General features: G+C 36.8%; 2 protein-coding genes and 1 non-coding gene across 4 annotated transcripts; 2 read left to right on the plus strand and 1 right to left on the minus strand.

Moving 5' to 3' along the window:
• The first annotated feature begins 3,365 nt into the window (after positions 1-3,365).
• LOC149383984 (Protein kinase superfamily protein) lies at positions 3,366-10,779 on the plus strand. 2 transcript variants are annotated; one of them, XM_089628401.1, is made up of 9 exons: positions 3,366-3,582; positions 4,167-4,224; positions 4,412-5,534; positions 6,058-7,417; positions 8,128-8,407; positions 8,598-8,705; positions 8,786-9,064; positions 9,382-9,525; positions 10,147-10,779. In XM_089628401.1, the coding sequence occupies exons 3-9, from the start codon at positions 4,433-4,435 to the stop codon at positions 10,333-10,335; spliced, it is 3,462 nt and encodes a 1,153-aa protein (XP_089484527.1). In that variant the 5' UTR covers positions 3,366-3,582; positions 4,167-4,224; positions 4,412-4,432; the 3' UTR covers positions 10,336-10,779. The 2 variants fall into 2 exon arrangements, with proteins under 2 accessions (XP_089484527.1, XP_089484526.1); XM_089628400.1 differs by having other exon boundaries at positions 3,367-3,582; positions 4,372-5,534.
• A 629-nt stretch (positions 10,780-11,408) lies between these two features.
• Positions 11,409-11,481, plus strand: TRNAK-UUU (transfer RNA lysine (anticodon UUU)). The gene has a single exon. It is a non-coding gene; the product is annotated as a tRNA-Lys (tRNA).
• A 9,563-nt stretch (positions 11,482-21,044) lies between these two features.
• LOC149383986 (uncharacterized) lies at positions 21,045-23,740 on the minus strand. Its single transcript, XM_089628152.1, has 2 exons — positions 23,074-23,740; positions 21,045-21,542 (listed from the first exon to the last, which is right to left on the minus strand). Exons 1-2 carry the CDS (start codon positions 23,351-23,353, stop codon positions 21,169-21,171), a joined length of 654 nt encoding a protein of 217 aa, XP_089484278.1. The 5' UTR covers positions 23,354-23,740; the 3' UTR covers positions 21,045-21,168.
• Positions 23,741-24,080: the final 340 nt, after the last annotated feature.

Below are 24,080 nucleotides of genomic sequence, written 5' to 3' on the forward strand. Positions count from 1 at the left end.
TTACAAAAAGTGATCAAAATTATGTTTTATACGTACTGTTTTTTTTACAGAAGTTTTCTCAGAGTTTTAGTTTTTCACCGAAACCCTAATATCCAAGGGTATTTTGGTAATTTCACTTTGAAAGTCGTTTTTGAAAATTTCCAGAACCTGAGTTGTCTTTAGAACTTCTTCAACAGTAGCTTAATAATATTTTTCCATCGATTAGGTTCCGAGCCGCTTAGCTTTTCCGAGCCGTCTAGTTTTCCCGAGCCGTCCACGATCAACGATCGTACTTTCCGAAATGAATGTGAGAATAATCTCACTGCAATACAGATTAGTTCAAAATAAAATACGATAAGTATACGATCTGAATGAGTTAATAATATTTTTTTATTGTTATTATATGTGATTGTTGACATATGTGTGGTATGATATGATAAATTTTGAATGATATGTTATGTATGCGGAGTTTATGATATGCTATGGTATGGTATGGTATGCTATGTGATGATATGATATGGTACGATATGTTATGTGATGATATGTTATAAATTAGATTACTTATATCATGTTCTTTTTCTAGTCATGTTATCATGTTTATTGTATGTCATACGTCATTCGTGCATGTAACAAAAAAGTGAAAAGATAAAGATAAGCAAGGGAGTCGTACCGCCTCGAGCTACGGAGGTCTTAAGGAGAATTTATCGAGCCGACTTACGGGCCCAAATGGGGAAATTTCTCGGGCCGAGGCCCTAATAAGTTTATAAGATAGAGCGAAGTGTGGGACCTTGCAACCCCATATCTTCGTCTCTAAAGTGTGCACTGAAATATGTACGACTACCCTAGGGGCACCCCCGAATTAAAAGTTGATAGAATCAAGAAAAGAAAGATCAAGTCACCGTTTAGTTTTAAAATACTAATAACCGGTTCATGCATTGCATTACTCTTTTTATTTTGTGAGCTTTATATTATTCTTGCTGAGCGTGAGCTCAGCTCTTCGAAAAAAATATACGTCTGTGTTGTAGGTAAACAACTTGCAAAGAAATGAGCAGGGCGGACCAGCGGCGTCGATAGCGAGAGGGTTAGGTCATGGATTCCATTCACGAATTAAGTCTTCCGCTACGAGTTATTAAGAAATAAAGTTTAAAGTTTTGTTTTCGTTATTAAGAAATAAGTCTTCCGATACGAGTTTTTAAGAAATAATTTTTAAATGTTTTTATTTTCATTTACGTCGAAGTTTCAAAGAGTTTTCAAATTTGGTTGAGATTTAGAATACGGATTATGTTGTAGTATTATTGCCGCTATGTTTTGTTTAAAATTGGTTTCGGTTTTGGTTAAGTATTTTTCTAATTAATTTGTTTTAAATGCAAGCTAAATTTTTCTAAATGTTTTGTTTCTTTTTAAGATCTTCAAAATTTTAGTTCGCCTTGTTTCGATGTGTTTAAAAAAAAAAAATTTCCTCCAAGTTTTCTAAAGAATTTTCTAAAGTTTAAAAATCGGGTCATCACATCAATATTACTAAACTCATGTCAATTACCCGAAATCAACAAAAACTTCAAACTTGACAATTGCATTACTCAATGGAGGAGAGATAATTAATTTCTTATAAAAATACAATATAATTTCTTATAAAAATACAATATAAAAAATCTCATAGCTGGCTGGAAAACAAAATATACCAAAACATCGATTTTCTTCCTTTTAGACAATATTTAAAAAAACATTTACCAGTAACGTACACGTGATTTTTTTTTTTTGTTAATCTCTTTAACACCACATTCGGGCTCAATGAGCGGGAGCGAGTGAGAGAAACGAAGGGTAAGTTCATAAATAAGTGACTTCAATGTTTTCGAAATGCCGTTTTCGTTGTCGTTTCGAGCCTCCTGATTTACGGAAAATCTACAAGTCGATGGAAAACCGGACGGAAAAAATGCGGAAAAAGGCATTCGATTTGCCGTTTTCAAATGCCGTTTTCCATGGAAAACCGACAAGCCGATTGAAAACCGAACGGAAAAAATGTGGCAAAATATATTTAATATATATACATGTAGTACATACATATATTTTTCATTATTTAAACATATATAAAGAAAATACATTATGTATATAATCTTTTTTTAATAGAAAATATTTATAAATTTGTGCTATTAATGTATAATACATTGTATATAATATTTTTTATAATTTGTTTCTTAAAAAAACGACAGCAAAAAAAAATTCAGGGGAAAAAAATGACTAAAAATGACAAACGACGAAAATCGACGAAAAACGAAAAACAACGAATATCGGCGAAAAACGACGACGAGACGACATATTACCCTGTTGACGGTCGCTGACTCGCCAGAAACGAATTTCCTGGAAATTCGCCGACTTTTAAATCCTTGGCTTAAACCACCATCTTAGCATATGATTTCACAAAGTGGATAGACAAAAGCACTACGAAAGCCCAAAAAGAGTGAGAATTTCAGCTTCTTTGATAGTGAATTAGCTCGAAAGATTTCAAGACAAGGCAACCATTGCCAAATTAAGAGAGTTGCAAAAGAAGGCTCCGACACTAATGCAATTTAAATATTTTTGAATTGATGCATCGGTATTGAGCTTATAGTGGTCGCAACTTAAAAACATCTACTTAATTTGGGAGCGATCATGTCTAGGTTCAGGACCACTTGCCAAATTATGAGTAGTAGGTATTACGAATTGGAAAGACTGGAATTATCGAAGAAATATATTGACGTTCACGAGATAATTTAGTATGGATTCATAATGATTTTTTAAAGAGTCTTATTCTTAGAATTTCAAACAAACAAGGTAATCAATATTTTGTGAAATATATATTATATAAAATGCAATAAAAAATAAAAGTCCAAATAAAATAAAAATATGAAAACCAACGACAATATAATTTTTAAGCTAGCATCACTGGCATGTCTAAATTCTAGACCCAAAACTATCACCATTGCATACTTGGAAAGTAAAATAAATATTATTTGATTAAAACAACAATAAAATATAAAAGTATAAACAAAATAAATAGATGAAAACTAAAAAAAAACAATTTTTTGTGGGCTAGTCTAAAATCCACATTCAAGTTCAAAACCACCACCATTCCATTGCATACTCAACAAAGTATAATAATAATAAAAAAACAAAAGTAATCAATAAAACTCATTTCTTTAAAAAACAGCAGACAATATTAAAAAAAAAACATTTACCAGTAACGTACACGTGAAATGTTTTTATTTTTGTTTTTGTTAATTTCTTTAACAGCACATTCGGGCTCAATGAGCGGGAGCGAGTGAGAGAAACGAAGGGTAAGCTCGTAAATAAGTGACCTCAATGTTTTTGGGTTTTATCATTTTAGATTTTGTTTATGTCCGAAATCCAAAATCCAAAGAATCTCTCTCTCTCTCTCTCTCTCTCTCTCTCTCTCAAAACTGACCATTTTCGCTTCAGAAAGCCGTGACCCTAAAAAAGCCCTTTCTCTTCCTCAGCAACAAATTAAAACCAGAGAAAGATCGAAAGCGAAGCGAATCACATTTTTGCAATTTCACATTCTCTTTATATTGCACAAGACACGGTTATATCTAATATCTCTCGAGTCAGGTTTGTTCTTTCTTTCTCTTTCATTTTTTTATTCCTTTCTTTGATTTTTTTTTTCAATCTTAGTTTTTTTTTTCCCTTCATATCTTTACTGTCACGACGTAGAAGCACTTCGGAACTAGGTTTTTCACAGATCTCTGGTTTTACGTGTGCATTAGTAGAGGATTAGTTGCGTTTTGAGTCTCGTTTTGCTGCTCAAATCCCCAGCGAAACCCTGGAGTATATATTCTTGGGTTCGCTTTTTCTGTTTGGTTTTCAATTGACGCTGTGAGTTTTGGAATCAGTGGATTCCGGAGAGTGCAATCTGGTTCATATATCGGCTCCGGATCCGAGTTGTGAATATTCTAAATATAATTTAAAATAAATAGTTTGGCCGGCAAAAGACTTTTCTTAATTGAATTTCGTTTGGCGTTTCGAATAAATAAGACTTTTTATTATTATTTAAAAGCTTGACCTTTTTTTGGTGCCTCTGAGCGATGCTCTCTTTTGGACAGTTCAGAGTAGTTATTTGTGTTTCTTTTTTCTTTCTTTTGAAAGAAAATGAGTTTTGGATTGTTAATCACATGTTTTTTGCTCCCACTTTTCAGGAGGATCTAGACAGTTCAAGAAGAAAGAATTTTGGTGCTTGGCTTTACCTGATTTGAGGTAAGTGTTGCCTAACTGGTTCACGATTGTTTCAAATTTACTATTTTTGTTTCTTTCTCTTTTCTGTACCTTGAAGTCGCTTCCGTGTGAGCATACAGTTGAAGTTTGGATTTCCTCTTTGGTTCTTTTGTATCTGTTTTGGTTCAGGATGAGATTTCTCTGGTGGTTATCTCTGGGATTTTTGTAGGTGTTGGCGGTCGAGAAGAGAATGGCTGACACGAATTCGGTTGATTTGGTTCTTGATTTCCTGCGTAAAAATCGGTTCACTGGAGCTGAGGCGGCTTTACGCACTGAACTTGGTAATCGCCCTGATTTGAATGGTTTGCTCGAGAAGCTTAGTCTTGAAAACAAGGACTCGAGCAATTCCGTGGTCGGAGAGAATGGGGGTAAACCAGTTGTGGAGAATCAAGGGTTGCCAAGTGTCGCAGGTGAAGTTGCCAAAGAACTTATAGTTAAAGAGATCCAGTGTGGAACTGGTGTAAATGGGTCTGAAAGTAAGTGGAAAAATGCTTCTACTTCTTCTTCTTCTTCCGGTGAGCGGAGTAAAGTGAGTGAAGCAATCAAGCCGGGTGAAAAGGGATTTACGTTTTATAAAAATTCAGAGGACACTGTTCTCGATTTGCATTCATGGAAGTTCAGCTCTAGCAACGGTACGGCTAATCAGTATGCTGGCGGTGAGAATTCTACAAATGCTGGTAAGACTACCGTGAAGCCAGAAGAGGGTGTTAGTTTATCAAGTGAAAAGAAAACTCCTTGGTCGGGAAGTACTAGTAAACATGTTCCCGAGCAAGAACACGAAAGGACCCAGATAAGTGAATCAAAGGAACTTGATCAGCATCTCAAGACTAGCGGTGGATTCCCAAAGGACAGCTTCACTGATAGTCTGTGGTCGAGGAGCGAGGAAGCCGCACCATTGCTTTCAGATGTGTGGAAAGATTGTCCTGTCAAAACTGTTTTCCCGTTCTCCAAAGTAGACGCGTCAGTTGGTAATGATAGTGGTTCGGGTTCCAGCAAAAAGGAGGGAAAGCGAAAAGCAGTGTCGGATGATGTTAGGGCAGCGATAAAGGAGCAGGTTGATGAAGTGGGGAGAACTTTATTTTTTGGAAAAACACAAGGAAGCTCTGAGCATAAAGAAGAGTTGCCGAGGTTGCCGCCGGTTAAGCTCAAGTCGGAGGACAAGCTGATGAGTGTAAATTGGGAGGAAAAGTATGATCGAGACTGTCCTGTCTCACAGCTCAGTGCTATTGACAGCTCCTTGCTAATAGGGTCGTATTTAGACGTCCCCATTGGGCAGGAAATCAGTTCTGCAGGTTAGTTAAAACTATAAACCTGGTGTAGTATCTTCTTTCATAATACCTTGTCTCTTCGTAATATTATTAGACACCCTGGAAGTTTTCATTGGTAGGTTAATACACTCATATCCCCGCTCTTTTCTAGTTTTGGGGTTGAGTATCCTTGTTATTGACATGTTAATGAGATCTTTGTCAGAGGCATGCTTGATAATATCTTTTTCTAATGCGACTTTCCAAGGAAAACCTATAGTGATTGAAAAACAATTTTTTTTCCCCTTCCTGTATCCAATGTAACTTTAGGCATTTGGCTGATAATATATTAAGTCCATCGTCGATTAGGTTCCTCCATCAGCCTGAAATTTCGCTTGATTAAGGTGAATTTCAAATTTTATCATGAAAGAGTCCGTGAAACTTTTGCTCGATATATTTGTTCAAATTAGGTTTTCTCATTTGATCATAGTATTTGTAATTCGACATAGTATTTTCTCAACATTATGCTTAATGAAGACAAGGCTAAGTTGTTTCTGTACTATTGTTCTAGGTGGGAAAAGAACTGGTGGAGGCAGTTGGCTATCGGTAAGTCAGGGCATTGCAGAGGATACATCTGATCTGGTTTCTGGTTTTGCCACTGTTGGTGATGGCTTGAGTGAATCTGTAGACTATCCGAATGAGTACTGGGATTCTGATGAATATGACGATGATGACGATGTGGGATACATGAGGCAACCTATCGAGGACGAGGCCTGGTTTTTGGCTCACGAAATTGATTATCCAAGCGACAACGAAAAAGGAACTGGGCATGTTAGTAGTGTTCCAGATCCTCAGGAAAGAGATCAAACCAAAGACGATGACGATGATCAATCTTTTGCCGAGGAGGATTCTTACTTCTCCGGAGAGCAGTATTTTCAGTCTAAAAATGTCGAACCGGTCACTTCTTCGGATGATCCTATTGGGCTATCTGTGACGGAAATGTACGGAAGGGATCATAATAACGACTTAATAGCTCAATACGATGGACACTTGATGGATGTAGAAGAACTAAATTTGATGCGCGCAGAGCCTGTCTGGCAAGGCTTTGTCACCCAGACAAATGAACTTGTCATGTTAGGCGACGGAAAGACTCTGAAGGACAGTGAAAGACAGCGATTAGATGATGTTTGCGCTGAAGAAGATCAGCACGGTTCGGTGAGATCAATTGGTGTAGGAATCAACAGTGATGCCGCAGAATTCGGCAGTGAAGTACGGGAAAGTTTGATCGGGAGCGAAGGAGAACTTGAATATTACCGGGATCGTGATGCCGGGTTTAATTTGTCCAGACACGATCCAGACATGAAACAACATGCCAGAGACAGAAAGAAAGTGGCTAAGCAAGAATTGAAAAAATATGTTGTTGGGAATAGTGTGGGGACATCGATGGAGATGAAAAGTCCGACGGAGGGTTTGTTCTCGTTTCCTCCGCCGTCAAGAGACGAGCTTCTGGTGCAGTCGAGCTCAAGTAAACCTGCGTGGTCAAAGTTGAACAACTCTAATGCTGTTGTGGGTGATGATACTGATGAATGCTTAAATGCTTTAATGAGGTCTGATGATATGCTTTCTTCGTGGAGGCGGAAGAGCAGCGATTCTTCACCTGCTAAGAGTTCTAGAGAGGAGGAGGATAATGAAGATAACGCCATCGGGTCCGGTAATTCTTCTCCGTCGACACTCTCGAACTACGCTTATGCGGAGCGAGAGCGCGCTCGGAAGGAAGACGATGAGAAAGCTGGTGTTGCGAGGGAAGAAGACACAGCTACATCGCTCGAGGACGAGGAAGCCGCTGCTGTCCAAGAGCAAGTGAGGCAAATTAAGGCTCAAGAGGAAGAGTTTGAGACCTTCAACCTTAAAATTGTGCACAGGAAAAACAGGTATAGCTTTCTTAAATCAGAAATTTTAAAGATTTTTCTTTCATCCCTGAACAGTTTTTTTTTTTTTACCATGAGAGTGAATACATGTATTGCATGAGACCTTATATGTTTAAAAATGTCGCTGTATTTGTTTTTTTATTTTTCTTTTTTGAGGTCTTTGGAAGGGGATGATGAATCCTCAGAAACAGTATAATTATATATATATATATATATATATATATATATATATATATATATATATATAATGAAACAGACCTAAGAAGTAGTATAACAAAACCTAAGAACAACTTATGGACTGGTAGTGCGAGAACTATCGGGTAAAGCTCACTGAAACTCTGTTTTTATTGTGTATCCCTAGACAGTTTGCAATACACCAGCAGGGGATAAATAAATCTTATTCTTTATGAATCCGATGCTATCGCGGGGAAAATAACAAAAATATTATTCATGAATAATAGTTGGGAAATATCTGACAGAAACCTTTCAAGGAAATGCTATATTTTTTTGGTACCCCACGCCTATTAACAAAAAAAAAAAAATCAGCTCTCAGGATTGTGATAATTATTTTGAAAAGGTCATCTTGATTTTTTCGCCTTAGTCCTACTGCATCGCTTTTCAGCTCCTATTTCACGCTGGTTCTGATTAAAAAAAAAAGTTGTGTTGATGAACTTATCCTAATTTTCATAGCTATTTGGGTTGTATGATGTCAGGACTGGATTTGAGGAGGACAAGAATTTTCATGTTGTATTGAACTCAGTAATAGCCGGTCGATATCACGTAACTGAGTACCTTGGATCAGCTGCATTCAGCAAAGCAATACAAGCACACGACTTGCACACAGGCATGGATGTCTGTGTAAAGATTATAAAAAACAACAAGGACTTCTTTGATCAAAGCCTCGATGAGATTAAGCTTCTTAAGTATGTCAACAAGCATGATCCTGCCGACAAGTACCATCTCCTTCGACTGTACGACTACTTTTACTATCGAGTAAGTGACAGTGACATCATTTACTTGCTAATTTAGTGTTTTTTTTCACCCGTTGTGGAATTTTTTTTTTCTCTTCTTAGTGGACATATACCAAGGGTTTTTATTTATGACAAAAGACTATTATTAAAGTCCTACCACAAATCAAAGGGCCATGTCTTAGCAGTCCTTAATTCTTGTTTTTATTTTGCAGGAGCATTTGCTTATAGTGTGCGAACTTTTGAAGGCAAACCTGTACGAATTTCATAAATTTAACCGAGAATCGGGTGGAGAGGTTTACTTTACGATGCCAAGATTGCAGGTATATTTGGTTCTGGAAAAATGGTAGACTTTGTTAAGTATGCTCTTACTTACTCATCTTATTCTTTATTCTTTGGGCAGTCGATTACCATTCAGTGCTTAGAGGCTCTTCAGTTTTTGCATGGTCTTGGTCTAATACATTGCGACTTGAAACCTGAGAACATATTGGTGAAAAGCTACAGTAGGTGCGAAATAAAGGTCATCGATCTCGGGAGTAGTTGCTTCGAAACCGATCATCTCTGTTCTTATGTACAATCTAGATCTTATCGCGCTCCAGAGGTTATTTTGGGACTCTCATATGACAAGAAGATTGATGTATGGTCACTCGGTTGCATCTTGGCAGAACTGTGTACTGGGAATGTAAGTGATTCTTGCTTTCATTTTCGATGATTTTTTTTTTCCCTCGATTGGTCGAAGGAAAATTGGTAGATGTTCTGAACCAGGCGCTGTGCATGTGTAGCTGTTTATATTATATTTTTCTTTTCAAATTTTACTTTTAAATCTTTAAGCCATCATTATAAGCGTGCATGTGATGAAATAACAAAAGCGGAGAAAAAGAAGAAAGAACTAATATGTATTTCTCTAATTATTCTGAATATATGAAATAATATGCTGTCTATTTCAGTCTTAGGAGTTCGGTACATAATTGTTACAACAAGCTTGCTTTTTTGATGCAGGTGTTGTTCCAAAATGATTCGCCTGCAACGCTACTTGCACGGGTCATAGGAATCATAGGTCCCATTGAACAAGCCATGTTAGCCAAAGGCCGTGACACATACAAGTATTTCACCAAAAATCACATGCTCTATGAACGAAATCAGGTAATTACAACGTTTGAGTTTTTTTAATTTTTTTTGCTGGTTCAAACGTTTATTTTTTTTTTGTTAATAAGAAAGAAACATCTGTTTTCTATTTAGTTAATATTTTCTATTATGGTCCGTATCTGCACTTGCTTTGCTCATCAGGACCTCTCAATCCCATTAATGTATTAAGTTTTTTCCTCCATTTTAATTAAGATTTGTCGATTCATATAAATGTTTCTTTTATCTCCTAAAAAAAACTTCTATATCTTAAATACGATTCGTCGATTTATATAAATGTTCCTTTTATCTAAAACAAAAATCTTTTATATTTCTAGAACAATTGGCTAGGAGCATAACATCTTTCAGGTCAAACAAGTCTGTTTTATACTTTCATTTTTTTTATCTCCATAAGATTGAGAAGAATCACATGATCTGCCAGTTCTTTATTTTTCTTTTCTAGTTTTTCTTAGAGGCTCTCGGGCTTTATATACAGAAAGGATCTTTGCAGCAATAGGGTGAAAAAAAAAATCTTTGTGGTCATGTAGACTGGCCATTATATATATATATATGTGTATATATATATATATATATATATATTGAAGGAATTGACTGAATATTATAGTGGTCTTCATTCCTCAGGAAAGCAACAGGTTGGAGTACTTGATACCGAAAAAGACGTCTTTGAGACATCGACTACCGATGGGAGACCAAGGGTTCATTGACTTTGTCAACCATTTGCTCGAGGTCAACCCAAAGAAGCGCCCATCAGCGCTGGAGGCTCTAAATCACCCGTGGCTATCATATCCCTACGAGCCCATATCGGCTTGATCCACAATTCCTCTTTGATGACGATGGTTCATTTTCGGGTGTCCCGCGGCGAGGTAATTGAGCCGAGGCATTTGGATTATTTATCTCTATATTTTCTAGAAAGTGACGATTTCTCTCTACAACGTGTTGGAAAGGAAGAAAAAGAAGGGTGTGTTTTGGCTTTTTGGTGATTACCCTTTTTAATCCGTTACCCTCACCAAGTTGTAAACCCGGTTAATGTTTGACCGTTATCGTCGGAATGTAATTTTGCACGTGTTGTATTACTAGGTTCTTCGCTTTGATTTTTTTTTTCTTTTTCTTTATCTGTTCTCTCTTAGTGGAGGGGAGATCTTGAAAATTCCAGTTGTACATGTTTGTGATAATTCTTATAGGTCGTTTTTTCTTAGTAATGTCTTGTGAAATATCTTCCCCTAGTCCAGTTTTGGCTTTGGCTCCTATTCTTAATGTGCATCATTGTTATGGCAAGAGAAAATGTGCCATTAAAATTGTCCTTCGTCTTAAGTTCTTTTGATTTTTATTTATTTACTTTTATCCTTTTTTTTTTAGGGTTTTTGGTACCCAAACATCAAAAACTAGTTGAAAGAGAAGCAGGCAATTTTTTTTTTTTGGTGCGACAATACGAAATTTCAAAGGAGTTAAAACTGTTCAAAATTAAAGTTTAGGGTATAAATGTAAAAAAACAAAGTTTAGAATGTAGTTTTTCTACTGTTGTAAAATCAAAGTTTAATTAAACCTTTATTTTTCTTTAAAGATAACATTTATTGCTTTAGAACAGTTTTAGATGTTTTTGAAACTCTTTGCTATAAAGTTTCTACAACGTTTTTCCAACACTAAAAAAAAAAATGAGATCAAAGTATGAGATCGATAACTTTGATTAAATGTGTCACTGATGGTTGCCATAAGAAAATTAAAGAATGGGGACTATAAATTAGTCGTCAAATGAATCATGAGCATGAAAGGGAATATGCTTTATTTACGAAAAGAAAAAAAAAAAGAGAATATGCTTTATTGACTAGACTAGACTTAGACTAGTTTTATTTTATTCTTAGAATGTTAATTGGACAAAATCACAAGCCGTCTTAGCTCAGCTGGTAGAGCGCATGGCTTTTAACCATGTGGTCGTGGGTTCGATTCCCACAGACGGCGATTTTTTCTATGTGGGACCTTAATTTTAATCAGACCAATCAGCAGCAATGTCCATTTCGCAAATCGCAATTAGAAGGGTGTTGCAAAGTTGTGGTACCTAGGATAGCCTAGTGGTAATTCCACACCACCTCCTGTGTGGAGGTCGTGGGTTCAATCCCCACTGGGGTGTTGCAAAGTTGTAACATATGACAAAAGAGAAGATGAAGAGTATGACAGCGTGAGTTAATTGCTGTAAGAGAATTACTCGTGTTCTCTCTTCTTTTTTTTTTTTTTGGCAAGTAAGAAAATTACTCATGATCGTACAAAATCGAATCGAAAATTAGATAAAATTAATATCAAAATCGAAAATTGGTGCTACAATGTAACCGAAATATTATGAATTCGTATAACTGATCCAATTTTAAAAATCGGATCGGACATTGATTTTAAATTTTTGAAAAAAATCGGATATAAAATATTTAATCGATCATTTTTTATTTAAAAAAAATAATAATCACGCTAGGATGAAAGGATTCATTTTTTACCCGGATTTTGATCATTGGAATAGTTTTATAACGAGGAATGAATTTAAAGTGATTATAGATTTTAAGAATGGGATAATCGATTTCTTTAAACTGATTTTAAAAATGGATCGGGATTTTAAAGAGCTTGATAACAGAATTTTAAAAATTGGATATTGGATTTAAGAAACTGGATAGCCGAATTTCGATTTGAACTAAATTGGACCGGTTATTTGACCAAATTTTTATAAAACAAAAATTCGGATTCGAATATGAAAAATGGCCAAAATCGAACCGAACCGATCCAGTGTCGGCCCTAAAACTAGCTTTTTTAAGGACCATTACAAATTAGCTATATATTTATAGTGCTAGATAAATAGTCAATGAGCCGATTTAATGAATATAATTTGTCTAAAATTTCCTTGATATTTTTTATTAAATAAATTAAATTGATTAAAAAAAAAAGAAATTTGCTTTAATTCGAAATCAGATTGTTATTTGAGGTTTATTATACATGGGTGGAGATAATTGGGGTATTAAATGTGATTAGTTGGTTGACCAATTAATTACATAGAGTATCAAGCACGACCCGCAATTTTTCAATTTGTCATTATTATAACCCAATTCTAACCGTTTATAGTATTGAAACTAAACTTACCCGAACTAATAATAGTCGGATTAGTTTGGTGTAGTTCATTTGGGATGGCTTGAGTCGGTTTGTTCGGATTATTAATTTATGACAACAAAAGTACAAAATAGAATCATTGAATCAAATTCAACAAAAACCATGCAAATACTAAGAATAAATAAATCATGTTTCATTTCAATTTTCATACTCCATAGAAAAATATATACCTCATGAAAAATTCATATATTAATAATAAAAAAAGAGTTAAAAAATTAATAAAAATAGGTATTTATGATCATATTGAGTCTATTTGTATCTCTTTGTCAACTATCGCGAACATAAAAATACACCTACAAAATAATTAATTAATTCAAAAATGCATTTTCATTAATATTGTATATTTTTATTATTTACACTGATAAATATTTTCATATTTCTTGATTTTTTTAAAATCTAACAATATCGGGTTGGTTTAGTTCTGCCCAATCTTATGACTATAAAAAACCAAACCAACCCGAAACACTTGCGGTTTAGATTGGATATAACCCAAATTTTTTCGGGTTTTAATGGGCCGGGTTAGAAAATAATGCGGTTGGATTTGGATGATCGGGTTGTTTGGGTTGATGGTTCTCATGAACACCTCTAAGAAAAATAAATGGATTTGTGTAAATAAATGATTTTTTTATTACTGGTTTTATTTGTTGATTATTGTAAAACTGAATCGGTTTGTTAGAAAACAAATAGCCCATGTTACTTATTAAATAAATAAATAAATGTGTTTGTTTTTAAACGGACCATTGTATGTTTTTTTAGTGTTAAGTGTGGTCATTTTATAGTCGAAAGTTTTTATTTTTATTTTTTTTTAATGGAATGGCCATTATTAAATATGAACAACTAAATCATTTGAGACAATGTTCTGAATACATGAAAGACATTCACAAATCCAAAAAGAATTTCCCACAGAATTACACCCCGGTGGCCGATTCCGGGCGCAAATGCCTCTTGTTGTTTGTTTACAATTATATTAATTATTTTGTTTGTTTCGAACAAAAAAACAAACTATTACATTGATAGAAACTCCTGTGTTTTTTTAAAAGCAGCAAAACTACAAGTTTTTTCTGAATTGCACTTAATGCCCTATTAATAAGGTTAATCATAGCTAGTAAAACTGCAATCTATTTAGCATTTATTTAATAAAAAGATGGAAACAAAATAAAAATTGAAACCGATTAATATCTTTTTTTGAATCAGGAAATTTCAAATTAATTAGCAATTTAACAGAATCCTTTAAAATAGGAAAGTCAAATAAAAAATAAAATAAATTCGTGAAATATAAGTAAAAAAAAAAAAGAATTAAAATTAGAAGAGCGTAGGTTCGCACTTGTTGATGAACTTTTATTGGCTAGGTTAATAGGCAAAACAATTGATTATAAAACATAAGGTTATGGGTCGTAATGGGCCTATTCAGCTTTTTCGGAGTCGACGGATCTCCAGCTCGGCTTGTGCTTCCGATACGACGGAGAGTGGTCGGCAGGTATCGCCGGAATTAATTTTTATTTTTTTATATGTTGGCGCTTATTTTATTTGTTAACATGATAAGATTAATATTTGGTATTTATTTTTTTTTATCTATGATAAATATCCCTCTAAATTTTTATAATTAGGAAACATACTAATATAGTTTTTTTGCTTTTGTTATTTATTCTAAATTCTAATGGTGTTTATTTCGCTATTCGTCAAATAAAATTAGAAACTAATCCCTTTAAATATTTTTATAGTTAAGAAACATACTGAAATAGTTATTGGATCCGCCCATGTCGCCCTTTTTTTTATATTTTTCTCTTACATAATAAACTTAATATTTTTCTTTCTTACATATATAATTTTTTGTTAAAAGAAACAAGGGACTTTTGTTGATAACGGACTTTTGTTGATAACGGACTTTTCTTTCTTATATATTTACTCTAATAGTGTTTACTATGCTCTTTATCTAACAAATTTAAAGACCGATCCCTCCAAATACCTTTTATAATCAAGAATCACACTCTAATTATTCTGTGAGAAGTTTCAACTACGCCACCTGGGACTTATGTTAGTATAAACCCCGAACCTCAAGTATTTTTTCCGTGAAAAAAAAAGATTGAGTATTTAAGTGGCGCTAAACTCAAACATTGCGTACCATTAACTCGAAAAAGAAATAGCTCATTATATTGCATTTCACGATCTTGAGATTGGACAAGAACGAGAAAGAAGAGAGAAGAGAATGTTTGGAAAAGAATTAATTCTCTGATAAAAAATGAATATTGATGTGATGTGTTTAATTCAAACACAATCAGGTAATATTTATACAAGTCAGCGAGTAAAAGCTCGCAAATAAAACGACTTGTCGTAAACAAACCAAACGACAAGTAAGGAATATAAGCAAAATCATAACAGACTAGCTTGACCCAGACTCAATACTCCCAATACTCCCCCTCAAGATGGCGCGCAAATGTTCTTAAGAGCCATCTTGCCCAGCATGTGATGAAGAAGAGGAGAAGCTAGTGGCTTAGTAAAAATGTCTGCCAGTTGCATGGCTGTTCGAACAGGAAGTAACTTCAAATTTCCACGCCTCAGGTGATCACGAATGAAATGACAGTCGACTTCGATGTGTTTAGTCCGCTCATGAAAGGTCGGATTTGAAGCTATGTGCATGGCAGCATTGTTATCACAGTAGAGCACTGTAGGAACTTGTTGCGTGACTCCTAAGTCTCGAAGGATCTGTTGAAGCCAAAGCAATTCACTTGTGGCAGACCCCATAGCTCGATTCTCTGATTCAGCAGAGGAGCGCGAGACAGTAGCTTGCTTCTTTGATTTCCACGCCACCAACGAATCACCAAGGAACACGCAGAAGCCTGTGACAGATCGACGAGTGTCCGGACATGTGCCCCAATCAGCATCTGAAAAAGCACGCAACTGCATAGTCGAAGTCGCTGAGTAGAATAAACCCAATGCTGGTTGACTCTTCAGGTATCGAAGAAGATGGTGCGCAGCTTGTTGATGTGGCTCTCGTGGCGTTGAGATAAAACGGCTGAGTTGGTGCACAACAAAAGTAATATCCGGCCTGGTAATTGTGAGATAAAGTAATATCCCAACCAACCGTCTATATGTGGTAACATCTTCGACCAAATCACCCTCAGTATCATTGAGAGTCACACTCGGGTCCATAGGTGTCTTTGCTGGCTTGGACTCTAAGAATCCCATATCACTGAGGATGTTCAGAGCATACTGGCATTGACTAACCAATACTCCTGATTTAAACCTGGCAATCTCCAATCCGAGAAAGTACTTCAGCACACCAAGGTCTTTGACTTTGAACTTGGTCTTCAAGTAGCTTTTGACTTCTTCAATCAAGGACTGACTTGGGCCAGCGATGACAATATCGTCCAAGTATAACACAATGGCCACGAAGCTAGAGTCATGTCCACGTGTGAAAAGAGAGTAGTCAGCCTTGGACTATGAAAATCCAAAAGCCAAAAGCACCTCAGTGAATTTGAGGTTCCACTGTCTAGACGCCTGCTTAAGACCATAGATGGACTTGTGTAACCGACACACTAAGTCCTTGTTCACTGACTCCTCCTGAGTAAAAACTCCTGGTGGCACTGTCATGTAACCCTCCTCATCCAAATCGCCGTTGAGGAACGCGTTATTGACGTCCATCTGAGCCAAACTCCACCCTTTTGCTGCTGCTACTGCTAATAGCATTTTCACAGTGACTAATTTAGCCACTGGAGAAAAGGTTTCTGTGTAGTCCAATCCTTCTTGCTGTGTATATCCCTTCGCAGCAAGCCTTGCCTTTCGTCTTGCCAAAGTCCCATCAGAGTGAAACTTGTTTTTGTACAGCCATCGACATCCAATGGCCTTTTTTCCAGCCGGGAGTGGGACAATGGACCATGTCCTGTTGGTTTTCATAGCATCCAACTCCTCATCCATAGCTGCCCTCCACTCCTCATGTTTCACTGCTTGATGATAGAACTCTGGTTCAAAAGCAGAAGAAATAGCAAGAGTAAAGGCCTTATATGCAGGTGATAAGCTATCATAAGACAACACATGGTTAAGACTATGTGGAGAAGTGAAGGCAGGTTGAGGTTGTGTCTCTGCTCGAGCAAGATCACAGTGATAATCCTGTAAGTAGGTGGGGGTTTAGAAATCCTTGATGACTTTCTGATAGGGTGAGCATCAGCCTGGGCATCGTGGCTAGGTTGAGTAAAATCTCCATCTTGTGCACTGGATAGGGCAGGTTCGTCAGTGTGCATGTTAAGCAATAACTCCTCTTCATTTGAGTCGATTGGGATGATGGCTTGGTCATTGAGAGCAGCTGTCTGATTAGTCCTGTCAACGTTAGTTCTAACAGATATTTCACCTGCATCAACACTACTAAGAGGTTTTGGAAGAACTATGTCACTGAAAAGATCATTGCAGTGTGAATGAGACTTAGAACCATTAACAGCATATGGGAAGACATTCTCATGAAAAACAACATCTCTCGAGACAAAAACTTCTCGAGTATCAATGTCAAGAAGTTTATAACCTTTCACACCATAAGGATACCCTATGAAAACGCATTTTCTTGCACGGGGCTCAAACTTGGTCCTTTTGTTGTGCAGGGTAGAGGCAAATACCAAGCTGCCAAAGACTCTTAGACTAGAGTAATCAACCTCTTTGTCAAAAAGAACAGTATAAGGGGTTTTTTCATTCAGAACATATGAAGGGGTGCGATTAATCAAATAAGCACTGGTGAGAATACATTCAGACCAGAATTCTATAGGCAAATGAGATTGGAACAAAAGAGCTCTTCCAACATTCAAGAGATGTTGGTGCTTTCTCTCCACAACTGCATTTTGTTGTGGAGTTTCAACACACGAGAAATGATGCATGATCCATTTCGAAGCAAAAAAATCAATAAAAGTAAGTTCTTTTGCATTATCGGATCTAAAACATTTTACAGGTTTTCCAAGTTGCTTCTCAATGAAGGTAATGAAATTAGGAACTTTGAGAACATCAGACTTGCTTCTAAGCAGATAAACCCATGTAAACCGACTGAAATAATCTACTAAGGTAAGAAAGAACCCGTAACCATTGTGTGAAACAATGTGGAAAGGTCCCCACACGTCTGCATGAATGAGATCCAAAACATGTTCGCTAGTATGAACAGAGTTAGTAAAAGGAAGTCTGTGTTGTTTTGCCATAGGGCAGATGATACAAGGATCAGAGTCCTGAGTAGAGGAGGTGAACCGTAAAACATTTTTGAGTGAAAGAATTTTCTTGTAGGAGGGGTGTCCCAATCGGTTGTGCCAAACTCGTGCTGAAACTGCATTGATGGGATTAGTGTTGTCTTCAGTCAGCACGTACAGATCATCCACTTGATCACCCTTCCCAATCATCTTCTTACTGAGTAAATCCTGTATAATAAATCCTGTATCAGTGAAGGCTATTCCGACATTGTTGTTCTTAGTGATGGCACTAACAGACAACAAGTTATATTTGAAAACAGGAACATATAAGACTTCACGCAGAATAAGTTCAGAGTTTACTTTAACATCTCCAATGTAATGTACTGAAATGACATTGTTGTTAGGCAAGGTAACAGTCGACCCATATGTAGGACTCAAGGATGTAAACATGGATTTCTGATTGCAAATGTGCTTTGAGGCACCAGAATCAAGAATCCATGCTTTGCCAAACCTACTTGTCGAATGTAAAACCTTTACTGAACAACAAAAACATGTTTGGAAGGATGCAAGATTTGCATCAGCTTTGGTCTTGGCAGAGGAAGATGAGGTTGAGGTGAGCTTGTTGGAGAGTATCTCTATCAATTGGTGGCACTGATCATCTGTGAGGGCGTTGATGGAGGCACTTCAATGGTTCTCTTGTTGTCCGTCTGAGTTGCCGCTTGAAGCCTTGGATCTTGGTGTATACCCTGGTGGATAGCCATGGATTTTTAAGCATTTGTCCACCGTGTGGCCTGGGATCTTGCAATGAGTGCAGTAGGGGCGATCCTTCTTGTTGGTCTTCTTAGAGGTGGAATCATCTTTAACCGCCATGGCATTGGTGTTTGACTGCTCCTGAGTAGAGGATTCTAATCCGACCGCTCTATGCTTTTCTTCTTGAGCAACAAGAGAGAACACCTTGTTAATTGGCGGTATTGGATCCAGGAGCAGAATTTGACCTCTAGAGCTAGCGTATGAGTCATTCAATCCCATGAGGAATATCATGACGTAGATATTATCATTGAACGTAGCCAATTCCTTCGTCGCTCCACATTTACAGCCTCCACACGAACAATTGGGCTTGAATGACTGGAAATCTTCCCACAGAGACTTGATTCTTGTGAAGTGTGTGGATACGGTCCTGGAATCTCGAGTTAGGTTGACAAGATCTCTCAAGACTTGGAAGATTCTAGGACCATTGCTTTGCTGAAAACGCTCTCGAAGATCTTTCCACACCGCCTCAGCTGAATCGCCGAATTGGATGCTCGCCGCGATTTCCTTCGATACGGCGTTGAGGAGCCACGAGACAACGATATTGTTGTTTCTCTTCCAGGCGTTGAATCTTGGATTATTCGGTTCTGGTTTGGGGATCGTTCCATCGATGAATCCCAACTTGTTCTTGACAGAAAGAGCGATTAGCATCGATCGACTCCAAGAAGCATAGTTATCACCATTGAGCAGCTGAGAGACGAGAATTGCTCCTGGATTGTCGCTGTGATGAAGATAATAGGGATTCTCCATCGGATCATCGATCGGAAGCTTCTCTGTCGCAACGATCGATTGAGAATCAGTAGATTCCTGTGCGCTCTGATCCATGGTGGCTTGAAGGCAGTGACGAGAACTAGGTCAAGAAAGCTTGAGAAGAGTGCACGATTTTGCGGATTTGCGCTCTAATACCATATTGCATTTCACGATCTTGAGATTGGACAAGAACGAGAAAGAAGAGAGAAGAGAATGTTTGGAAAAGAATTAATTCTCTGATCAAAAATGAATATTGATGTGATGTGTTTAATTCAAACACAATCAGATAATATTTATACAAGTCAGCGAGTAAAAGCTCGCAAATAAAACGACTTGTCGTAAACAAACCAAGCGACAAGTAAGGAATATAAGCAAAATCATAACAGACTAGCTTGACCCAGACTCATTACTCCCAATACATTATACCATCAGTTTTTATCTAAATTTAATTTCTGGCTCTGCCCATATGAACAGATCATATATGCAGCAAGAAAGGACTCCGAGAGTGTCGCTCCTCGGTTCCGACGAGGCCGAGCTACAGCCACCGCCACTTCCGGCGGTGGTCGAGCTAGGCTTCACCTGCGCGGTCGGGTCTCCGAGGTTTCGGGGCAAAATCCACGGCGCTGAGGTCATCGTCCTTGTTGCTTCGGGGACAAGCAACAGCTTTGTTTCCTCCGCAAAGGCGAGGCAGCTCGGGCTTCCCGTCACTGCAGCGGAGCGGCGTGTGTAAGGGCGTTCGGTTGTGGATCGAAGATCTGTTGGTCTACGACGAGTTCTTGCCGTTTGAGCTCAACGAGGGCGTCGATGTGGTCCTCGGCAACGAGTGGCTCGCTAGTCTCGGGGATATACGATTCGATTGGAAAGAACGCGTGATCAGCTTCAAGCACGGGTCGTGCACTGTGACGCTTCGAGGATTGAAGGATCGAAAGGGTTTCATTCCGATATGAAAGCTGTTTGGTCTAAAAGTTCAAACTGAGAAATCTGATGCTAGGAAAAAGAAACACAAAGTGGTCAAACTAAGTTTTTTTTTTTTTTTTTTTTTTTTTCTCATTTCTCTCACACTCAACTCGATACGTTCGAGACTTAGTTCTGGAATGAAGATTATATCTCTCCGAATTTTGTTATCTGTTTGTTTTATAGAATCATAAGTTGACCGTTTACAGCAGTTACTTAACATCAAGTTAACTCTGTTATTATCCAACAGACGAATTTTGCACTTACAACAGCAGATTATAGCCTTGACGGTCCTTCATTTATGTTTGTAAAGATAGTTTGATTCGGTTTGAACCGAATTGTTTCAACATACCGGTACTTTAACTAATTTCCAGTTTCTTGATTCTACAAATCATAGCCTCTTGTGCAATAAGAATTAAAAAAATACCAACGTTTTAATCCCAATAAGTTCAAGGGCCGTGATGCAAAAAAAAAAAAAAAAAAAAAAAGAAGCCAAATTCAGCAAAGATTATAAATCAGAATTTGCATTGATATGGTCAACCGAATTCAACCGCCTTTAAGAGTTTCTTCACACAAATTTAATGTAAGGCAAAAGAAATCAAAACCCATAAAATACTCTTCAAAAGGCTAAATAGAAAAGATGAAAAAATGGGCATCATCATCAGAATCAAGCAGATCAGTAATAAAACCATGCAAAAAGACCCAACAGTATTGCCAATAATAACTACTTTCATCAGAAAAATTACAAAATTTCTTGATTGAATACCAAGCAAAGACCCGATCAAGACCACACCAATTCTAGAGAAAACATCACTCGAGTCATCTTTAGTTTAAGTTAGCTCTTCTTATGCCCTTGAGATAGGCTCTGAAGATTTTGGTTGTCTTCTAAGAGACGGTCGTACTCCAAGAGCAAATCCGCGGCCTGTTTTTGGAGAGCCGTGACGTGAGACTCGGCGGTCTCGACCCTTCTGTCCTTTGCCTCAGACTCGGATTTTAGATTCTTCAAGCTCTCTGATAACGCTGAAACCTCTTCTTTCAGGGATTTCATTTCCTTGGAGTGTTTCTCTTCCTTCTCCTTGAGCTGCACTCTCTCCTTTTGAAGCCTCTCGAGCTCCTCTTTAGACGATCCCACGCTGCTCCTCAGCCCCAGAAGCTTTCGGAGATAGTGATGCATTCGGTCGATTATGAAGCCGAGAAATAGGGTGAAACCTGTAACATGAAATTGAACTCGGCGTTTCAGAAAATGAATCATCGTGCTTGATGAGGAATCAATGCTTGTAAATCTCTATAACAATTAACAAGTATGTTTTTTTAGAAGAAATGAAAATATACACCCTTGAATGTTTTTTTTTTTTTTTTTTTTTTTTTTTTTTTTTTTTTTTTTTTGTTGTTGTTGTTTTGAAGTACTATATTTTGAGAGAAGTGATTTTCTTGATGTCGCTAAATTTATATGCAGTTTCAAATCTTTTAATGTATCTCCTCTATGACTGTCGATTATTCTGTCGCTATTCACTAACTTGAAACTCTATCAGCTTGATGCAATATGAAGAAAGAAAAGCCTTTCTAATGTTTCGACAATAAATAAACGTATAAGGAAAAGCAAAAGTTTAATGAACTAGCACGCAAAAAAAAAAAAAAAAAAGTTCATCTTGACAATTATTAGATTAAACGAGTCAAGCAAAAGCTAGTACAAACCATAATGCAAGTGTAAAGAAAATATGGAAAGAAAAAAAATGCAAAAATAAAACAATGAAGAGAAAGAAAGAAGACGAAAGAAAAAAAAAATGATATAGTAGCGATGATATGTAACTTCCGAAAGAAGAATTATTTTCTAGCTACAGTTAGGAATTTTTTTTTGTTTCAATGAACATGGCAGGGAATCAATACACCATCCACACACCGTAAGCTTTCTGGTCCATCTTTCAATAATTTTACCTCTAACATTCGTACATATTTGTGAAATGGAAAAATGATCACGCTCTAGAACCTTAAGGAAGCGGGGACTAAATAGTAAAACAAAGATCACTGCCCATCTGTTTCCAATGCAAAACAACGGCATAAACCCTTGATTTCTCCGGTCTCTACGACTACTTTCTCGAAGTTCATCAACCATAAATTAGGACATTAGAAAAGATCATTGACTAGGCACCATATTTTCCTATCCAAAAATTCACCTAAGATCTAATAAAATCAGGTGAAACAAAACACTTCACCGTTCTCTAAAATTTATTTGCTCTTCCGTTTCAGTACGGATCAAGTTTATCGCTAACATCTCAACTTTGACAATCCAAACAACCAAATTTAACAACATCCTCTTGTTATAATTCTCAAACATTCCACTTCATCTCTTTCATCCCCTAAATCTGCCCGCCTTTTTAAATCATAAAAATGTTTGTAAAACTCAAAAAACAATTCTCACTGTATCGAAATCGAATTCTTATCAATCCCTGATCAGATTCTGTGGTTATTTCAAATTCAAGCCCCAAGACTTTGCCAAATTCATATCAAATATAAACGCAACATTTACTCGCCTGGTTCCCTGGTTGATAGCTAAACAATTACTCAATTTAAGTATATAGTCTCCAATTTATAGAAGAAACACAAATAGTAAAGATTCTAACCTTTCATGATTTAAGCAACACCAAAAATGAATATTCAATTCCCATTTAAGAGGTATTTTAATCAAGGACCCAATCAAGTAGGAAAAAATAATAATATAAAGATACATACAATTACATACCCATGAGTGAAGCCTCAAGCAAGTGAGTCCTCCAAAGAACTTGATCCATTGGAGACATCGAACCCAACTTGGCGCCTCTGTTTTGGATCTTAACAATGCTGAAGAAGCTCGACATGAAAATGGCGAACATAGTCCCAGCGATTGTCAACACAGTCCCTCTTTTCATCTTGAGTTGATCGAGGCTCTTTATCACGAGCTCCCTCAAAGGGCCAATCTTCACCAGCAACAGAAACGCCACAACGCCCTCCGAGAACAGAACCAAGAACAGCAATTGAATCATCTTTACTTTTTTTTTTTTAATTCCGAGACCCAGATTATGAAGAAGAAGAAAGAATCCAACTTTTTTGTTGGGTTTTGTTTCTTAGCTCAAAGGGTCAAAAACCCATGACTGATTACAGGGGTTTAAGGTTATTTTTTGCGTGGCCTCAGATCTGAGGCTTGACTGAAGAAAGTTGCTTTACTATTTTTGACTCTTTTGCGATTTTGTTACTGTTTGTACAGTAGTGGTGGTGGCACAGAAGACCCGAAAGAACTGGGTTTTTCTTTTCTTTGGTTTGGTATTTACGGCATGAAACAATGAAGAATAGTCTGAGAAAAGACAAAGGGCAAACACGGAATTTGATCCAACATTCTTTCTCCTTAGCTTTCTTGGGTTGTGTGAATGGGATCTACCAAACGGCCGGGAGAGAGAGTTTGTAACAAAAAAAAAATTTGTGTTTTGATTAAAAGTCACTTTAAGTTTAATTTATTGCAAGTTAAAGGTAACTTTAATTTAATTGCAATTTCAGTCGTCCAATTACACTTAGACGTCCGAGAGAGAGTTTATTATATTGTATGGTCTTGCAATAAAAAAGAATAAATTGGAGGAAAAAGACGATCTCTTTTTTCTAAATCAGCCAAAAGATAGTTTTCAATACATCTGCGGGTACATTAATCCTTGTGGGAGGATGATCAGAATACACGGGTAAGCGTCTCTCTTAGCAAATAACTAGAAAGAAAATCCGGCA

The sequence above is a fragment of the Urtica dioica genome, chromosome 10 (assembly GCF_054948205.1).
Source record: "Urtica dioica subsp. dioica isolate 48M chromosome 10, U.dioica_male_clone48M_v1_H2, whole genome shotgun sequence".
NCBI classification, from domain to species: domain Eukaryota; kingdom Viridiplantae; phylum Streptophyta; class Magnoliopsida; order Rosales; family Urticaceae; genus Urtica; species Urtica dioica.

Bases quoted from the DNA above. Each gene is read 5' to 3' on its own strand.
- LOC149383984 (XM_089628401.1), top strand. From the start codon at position 4,433: ATGGCTGACACGAATTCGGTTGATTTGGTTCTTGATTTCCTGCGTAAA. The intron at 8,408-8,597 runs GTAAGTGACAGT...TTTATTTTGCAG, and splicing joins ACGACTACTTTTACTATCGA to GAGCATTTGCTTATAGTGTG. The intron at 9,065-9,381 runs GTAAGTGATTCT...TTTTTGATGCAG, and splicing joins CAGAACTGTGTACTGGGAAT to GTGTTGTTCCAAAATGATTC.
- LOC149383986 (XM_089628152.1), bottom strand. From the start codon at position 23,353: ATGATTCAATTGCTGTTCTTGGTTCTGTTCTCGGAGGGCGTTGTGGCG. The intron at 21,543-23,073 runs GTATGTAATTGT...TTCATGTTACAG, and splicing joins GCTTGAGGCTTCACTCATGG to GTTTCACCCTATTTCTCGGC.